This window comes from Equus asinus, chromosome 7 (genome assembly GCF_041296235.1).
Source record: "Equus asinus isolate D_3611 breed Donkey chromosome 7, EquAss-T2T_v2, whole genome shotgun sequence".
Taxonomy (NCBI): Eukaryota; Metazoa; Chordata; class Mammalia; order Perissodactyla; family Equidae; genus Equus; species Equus asinus.
The window spans coordinates 58,817,148-58,824,250 of record NC_091796.1 but is presented as its reverse complement, the minus strand read 5'-3'; the positions used below and the strand labels follow the sequence as shown (position 1 = coordinate 58,824,250).

Sequence of the window (7,103 nt, the reverse complement as noted above, 5' to 3'; positions counted from 1 at the left end):
AGCAGAAGGAGAGGAAAAAGGCGAGAGTTCTGTTGAAGGTGAAGAATGATTGGCACTACCATGGGTGAGCTGGGATGACAGGAGGAGGTAAAGTGGGCTGCTTGCAATTGACACCCTAGAAGCCCCTGTTACTAATGATTGATTGGCAAGGCTTAGGTGTTAACCTGGGATAGGTGGCTGCCTGGTTGGGTTAGAAACTGGGCGGCTGCATGGCACTGCAGGAAGCATCGATGTGGACACTGAAATCACATGGATTACGCATTAGTCCACTGTATTGCTGGCTATTGATCCTAACGCCTTAACTTTTCGTTCAGAGCACTCACCACAGTTTGTGTTGGTCGAGTGATTATTTGACAGCAATCAGGACTGACAGTTTGTTTGCTGACTGACATACAGTTGGCGCTCAAAAGTCAGAATGAATGAATGAATGCTATTCCAGCTAAGGAACAAATGCAATAAATTACGGCGCCAACGCGTTTTCACATGAACGGGAAAGCAAGGCTCCACAAGGGCGCCGTTTTTGTCTGTTGTACTCCCTGCCGATTCTCCGCTGCTTACAACAGCGTCTGGTAAAATCAACACTTGTTGCGTGAACTAGACGACCGACCGACCTGCGGTACCCCACTGCGCCTGCGCTAGATGTCCAAGGGTCAGGCGAGCCCTGGCGCTCTGCGCCTGCGTGGCGTCTCCGGCGTGGCGTCCCGCCCAGCTCCCGAGCCGGGTTTGCCGAGTTAGGTTTGAGCCCTGCAGGGCCCTGTAGTCGCTGGGCTGTGGCGCGGTCCCGGCGTCCCCCGCGGCGTCCTCGCCTCTTTCCGGCGACCTCTCCACCGCGGCTGGACCTGGGATGGCGGCTCAGAAGATCAATGAGGGGCTGGAGCACCTCGCCAAAGCCGAGAAGTAGTGAGTGAGACCCTGGCGCGGCCTCCGTACGGCGCGGGCCGTGGCCTGGCCCGGTCTCCGTCGGCGGCGGGGCTGGGGGGCGGGCGCTGCGCCTCCGGAGCCAGGCTGTCCGCGCCCGCGGGTGGCTCCGCTGCTTTCGCGCTAAAGGTGTCGCACCCTCGGCCTTCTGGGCTGCATGTGGCGCCGTCTTGGGCAGTGTGGCCTGAGTAGCAGCGTCCCCGGCCTCTGCCCCCGGATGCCAGTAGCACCTCTCCTTCCTATGCGACAAACAGAACTGTCCCTGGGGGGTAAAAGCGCCCTGTCGAGAGCCTCTGCTCTGAAAGACTCCCTTGTCTTGGAGAGGGGCTACAGATTTACGCTGAACGCTCCTCGGTGACCCCTTGTCGTGTCGCATTATGCGGTTCCTGGGGGCAGAACTGCGACTCTTTTTATGCGTGCGTTCTGCCAGCTTCTGGTTCGGTACGTAGTAGGCGCCCAACAAATACTTGGGGAACTGACTGATTCTGCCTCATCAATCCCTTGGATCCTCTCCTCGGCTTCATTACCCCAACGAATTTTTCTCTGTCACTTACAGGGAATGGAAGGTGTACGTTGTGCTGTGTGTTAGATGTTTCACATACCTCATTGGAGGTCTTGGCAACTTTCCCCGTAGAGATTCTCATTTTACAGAAGGGGAAATGAGGCTTGGGGAAGCCTCGTAATAACTTGCCCCAGGCTGACGGCACAGCTAGTTTTCGAACAGTGCAAAAACTCAAGCTCTTTCTGTCGTGCCACACTGCTTCCAGGCAGCGCGTGAGGGGCTGGGGCTCTTTAGGTGCAGAAGGTGCCCACAACAATCTTAGTACTGTTGGGAGCAAACACAAATTAGAATAGTGTGTGCAGTAAGGACCGTAATCAAGCTGTGTTACCTGTGCTTTGGTAACACAGAGGGAGGAGTTTATTCTGCCCGGTGAAATTTGGGAAGATTTCACGGAGGTGATTTCTGAGCAGGGCCTGGAAAATAATAAATGTTTTAGATAGAGGGAAAATCCTGTGAGAGAGAATCTCTTCTCTGGCTGTGGTATGTGCACAGGCCTCAAAGTGTGTTGGGGGGCCGGGAATGTAGAGAAGATGCAGTCCCAGGGCATGAGCTAGAGCAGCGGAGTTGGGCCAGGCTGTGAAGGTGCTGCCCCTCCGGTGGCCCTGAGCCTCAGCTGTGTTAAGGATCAGATAACCACTGCGACCTGGTGAGACTGATTTTTGACTGAAGAAATGTGGTGACAACGTGGAGAATAGACTGGTGCGGAGAGGAGAGTGGGAACTTGGGCGTATTTTGGCAGCAAACATTTACAGCGTTGTCACAGTGTATCTGTATCAGCCACTGGGGTTACTGAGGTAACCAAAAGTGGTCCTTTCGGTGAACAGAATTCACAGGAGGGCCCACAAGTAAACAGATGAGGAAAAAGAAGGTATTAAATGCTAGAACAGAAGTATACAGTGGCTTCAGTGGAGGTACAAATTAAGGAAAAATCAATATCCCAGGATGGAGAGATGGAAAGGGAGGGGAGAACAGGAAAGGTGACTTCCCCATGACAGATTAGTAGGCTGTCATGATGAGGGCCCGAGTTAAAGTGACAGTTCAAGGGGCAGGATTGGGCAACTTTTGTCAAATAGAATTGAAAAGCCTCCATGACTTGACTGGGTGTGGAGGGAAAGCATTGACTCCCGGCTTTCTAACTTGGGAGACGGAGTGGAGGAGGACCTTTGGCTGAGAGAGGAGATGTAGATGAATAAACGTGATGGCTGGGTAGCTGGCACAGGGAGGTGTTGGGTTCAGGTTTGAATGTGTTGTTTGAAGTGCCTCTAGACAGTTGTCAGGAGGTGACAGGAAAAGTGGGACAGGAGCTTAGGACAGAAGATGTGATTTTTCTCTATTTTCTAATGCTAATATGGCTCAATATTGCCAAGTAGTTTTGCAATTGTAATTAATCCCCTCAAACAGATGGTGGTTTTGTGGTTTTTGGTCCTATGGAAATTGATCAAACTGTTGGCTTCAACAGAATTTTCCTTTTTGACTGTTTAACAAAAAGAGTTAAAAGCACTAACAGGTAAAGCCTTTAAACCTAGATTAACCAGAGTGCCTTCTCTCTTCCTAATTTGAGCTGTTTAGTTGATTGGGGATGATTTACTATATTTTAAAATTTCTAGCTCTTTGCATGTGTCGCGCGTCAGACAATTGAATGATTGTATCTTGGTTTTGGTGGGATTTAAAAAATTATGTTACTATACAGAATATAGTGAGCACTTTGGCGTAGGGTAGAGGATTAGAATTTTGCTTTATTCCTTACTTCAATTTTGTGGATTAGAGTAGACAGGCTGCAATTTAAGGGTTTTATTTTTCTGAGCAATAATATTGGTAAGCTTGAAAAATTGCTCACAAATTTGAATCTAATAACAGTATATACACAGACACAATTGTTAAATAAATTTAATTGGCAAAAAAAAGTTTCTTAGAAGTTAGGGCCTCTGGGCAGTTCACACAGCTGTCACAAAATGAAGGGCGTACTTCTGAGGGCTCCTGGGGATTCCCCATCTCCCAGTTAAGGTGCTCCCCTGAATCATTTGAAGCTATCATGATATGTAAGCCGGCTTTCTCTGATTTGAAATTTAGAGTTTAATACAGTGTTTAGCAATTCTTATGCATACCCTAGTTTGACAGTCACTGAGTTAAACTATGAGTCTGAAATTATTTTAAAATTAAAAAAAGAAAGAAAATATCGCAGAAAGGGCAAGTAAGATAAGGACTCAAAATTGGTTGTCCTTTGGTTTGGCATCTGAGAAGCCAGTGGTGATCCTGGAAAGCAGCTTCTCTTGTTTTCATAATGTCCTTGTCTTTCTGGTTATCCTTCCTGTTCACTGGTGGCTGATTCGCAGCCTTTTTTGTTCTTCTGGATGTTTGTATTTAGTTTTTCTTGCCTATCGTTACAGTCTCCCTAGGGGATCTTAACTGGGCCCTTGGTGTGGCATGATGCTGATGACTCCTCACTTAATATCTCTAGCCTCTCCTGAGCGTCAGTCCCACAAATCCAGCTGCTCACTTGATGCTCTGCTTCACTGGGTCTCAAGAGTTAATGCCCCTCGGGGCTTGGATTGCTGCTGCCCCTCTAGAGTTTCTGGTTGTGTAGGTCTGGGGTGGAGCTCAACAACTTACATTTAGAGCACACTTCCAGGTCATACTGATCCTGCTAGTCTGGGGACCACATTGAGAACCTCTACTCTAAGTGGATATTATACAGACATTTCAAAAGGAGAAAAACCGCGTCTATGACAGTGGGAGAGAAAGCAGTGAGGTTCTGTGTAATTATAAGTAAGTTTGGTTGGAGGTGGGTGAGATGGGGACTTTGTACCTGGTGTAATGTGCTACAAGGTCATTACAAGCAGGGTTCTGACTTATAAATGTGGTTGGTAACTTCTGTTAAATGTGTCTTCCTTTCATTTTAGCCTGAAAACTGGTTTTTTAAAATGGAAGCCAGATTATGACAGTGCTGCCTCTGAATATGGAAAAGCAGGTACGTGTGACCTGACCATAGCCCCGTCATTCTAATGTGTAATCTTAAAGTAGGTGATAACTTCATCTCAGCATGCTGCTTACTCTTAATGCTTCCTGTCAGATTTTAATTGTTTAAACAAAAAACCCTGCCCAAACTTTTGCATTTTTTCCCCACTTATTTTCACAGGTGTTGAGTGCTCAGGTGCAGATCCAGCTGTCTCTGCCTCTCTCGTGACAGCAGAGATGGGTAGGGGTGGTGCTGTGCGGCTGCAGGTTTTAGCGTTATTCATACATTCTTGAACTTGAGTCAGTTGCATACTACTTCCAGGGGTTTTGTCATATTTTTCTATTAAACTTACTATTATTGAATAAAGATTTTTCTTTGTTAACTTGTTTTAAAACTCAGCCTTATGCTAAGCAGATCTGCAAATCATGTGTTTGACAGGTTTATGAGCCTCACTTTGAGATAGGCTAATAAACATTCATTAAGCCTTAAGCTATATACGTATTTTAATAAATTTATCTGCATGTAAGATAAAAATGATTTGAAATATGCAACAAACATGGATTTTACTAAAAATTTAACATTTTAAATTATAGAATGATAGCTTTCAGCATATCCATGATTATCTTGGGTAGAAAGCATAACACAATTTTGACATAGCCTGAACACATTTTGCTGTTGTGTTTCAGCCATAGCCCCAATCACATTTGTTGGTCTAGTATAGAGATTTTCTAGGTAATGTGCTTTTGGCAAACTTTACTCTGATTTTTTTTTTTTTTTTTTTTGAGGAAGATTGGCCCTGTGCTAACTACTGCCAATCCTCCTCTTTTTGCTGAGGAAGAGTAGCCGTGAACTAACATCCGTGCCCATCTTCCTCTACTTTTATATGTGGGACGCCTACCACAGCATGGCTTTTGCCAAGTGGTGCCATGTCCGCACCCAGGATCCAAACTGGTGAACCCTGGGCTGCTGAGAAGCGAAATGTGCGACCTCAACCGCTGCGTCACCCGGCTGGCCCCGCAAACTTTAGTTTTACTGTATCACCAAAGAAAAAAGAAATTGGGTGAATTGACACTAATCAGTATAATATAGGATTTATTTTCTGGATGAGTAAAGAAATGACAAGTCTTTAGCACTTTTCCAAAAATCCTGAGTAAATTCTCTCTGTTGTACAATGCAAATTATTTGTATCTCATATTTAGAAGGAATATTATTAAAAGTTCAAACTTTAGATGGATTTTTGGGGCACCTTGTTCAAGAACACTTTTTAACTGAGGGTTCAACATTTTGCAAGTCTCCTCTGTGAGGGAAATTTAACACAGATTTGTTTTATGTACATCTGAGACCATGAGCTGCTTTCGAAAATAAATATTTCAGGTCACTTTTTCTCATTAAAGCATTCTTTGTTTATTTTCTTTAAGGAGTTAGGTAAAATACATTTAATCAGTAGAATAAACTTTTTACAAAATGTGGAAATTCAGAGATGAGAAGAGTTTCAGTAGTTTATTTTCATCATTCTATTAAAGAGAATTTTAAGAGTTTGCTTTCAACAGACAACATTTCCTAAAGCAGTATCCTTTTTACTTGCTTGTAAACAACCTTGGTAAGTTTTCCAGAATCTGTAAGATCACCTTTTAGCGCCGCTGCTACTTGTCCTGCTCTGGTTAGGACGCTTTACACACGAGCGGTGTATTTTAGCTCCTTGGACTGTGCGGTGTCTTTCCACAGAGCCCTAAACAGTGTAAAAGCTTTATTTAAAAAAGTGTGTTGTTAATTTCTTAGACATTTGTTTAAAGATTGTGCCAAAAAGGAGGAGAGTTTATTATAAAAATGATTATTGTGTTTATTGGTCTTCAGTTTGTAAATAATTTAAAAGGTGGAGCAAGCTATAATTAAAGCACTGTTTTTATTAAGTGTAGACCTCGTGATGTAGGATACTGTCTCTTGTGACAGTACCTGTTCTCTGGGAGTATTGCTTTGACTGATGCAGTCTTAGCTTCTCGAAGCTTAGACGTTAGTGTTAGAAAGACTTGGTTTTGAGTGGAAATAGTGCTGATTTATTGCCAATGTCTACAATTAAGAAAAAATATTTGAAAATACTTCTGAATCATTGATAATCAAAAAAGTTTAAAGAAAATTGCTTAGAAAAAATAGTATTTTATAGTTTTATGAAACTTCCTAAATATTTGATTAAAATAAGTATATTTTCTAATACTTCAAGCGTGATGCAGATTTTGGTAATGATTCATTTGCCGTTTTTTAATGATGGAAATAGAAAGTCTCTTTTTTTTGTTCTATTTCAGCTGTTGCTTTTAAAAATGCCAAACAGTTTGAGCAAGCAAAGGATGCCTGCCTGAGAGAAGCTGTTGCCCATGAGAATAACAGGGCGTATCTTTTTCATCCTTTACAAAGGAATTCAGCAATTTGATGATTTTGACAGAAACTCATGATTTCCTCTTGTTGTAAATTTGCTACATGTGGAGTACAATGCTATTAAATTAGAAAATGATTAGACAAATTCTGGGTTTTTAAACTCTGAAGGAGCATTGAGAGACTTGTAATCGTCAGGGCCACACTGTTTTGAGAGTCTGTTTCTGGATAATCTTGAGGATGGTTTTACTTGGGATGAAGTGAGGGAAATCTGTGGACAGGTGCTGAAGGATGGAGAAG

The 7,103-nt window shown here is 43.5% G+C and overlaps 1 protein-coding gene across 4 annotated transcripts in view; it reads left to right on the top strand.

Annotated features, from left to right (window-relative positions):
- The first annotated feature begins 739 nt into the window (after positions 1-739).
- The window catches only part of NAPG (NSF attachment protein gamma), a 23,636-nt gene continuing 17,272 nt past the window's right edge, over positions 740-7,103 (top strand). For 2 of the 4 annotated variants that reach the window (XM_070513546.1, XM_070513543.1), the window contains exons 1-3: positions 743-900; positions 4,381-4,448; positions 6,737-6,821. In XM_070513546.1, the coding sequence (XP_070369647.1) occupies positions 845-900; positions 4,381-4,448; positions 6,737-6,821 (209 nt within the window). In that variant the 5' untranslated portion in view covers positions 743-844. Of the gene's footprint in view, positions 901-4,380; positions 4,449-6,736; positions 6,822-7,103 lie in introns of all 4 variants that reach the window. The other 2 variants (XM_070513544.1, XM_014837323.3) reach the window with 2 other exon arrangements.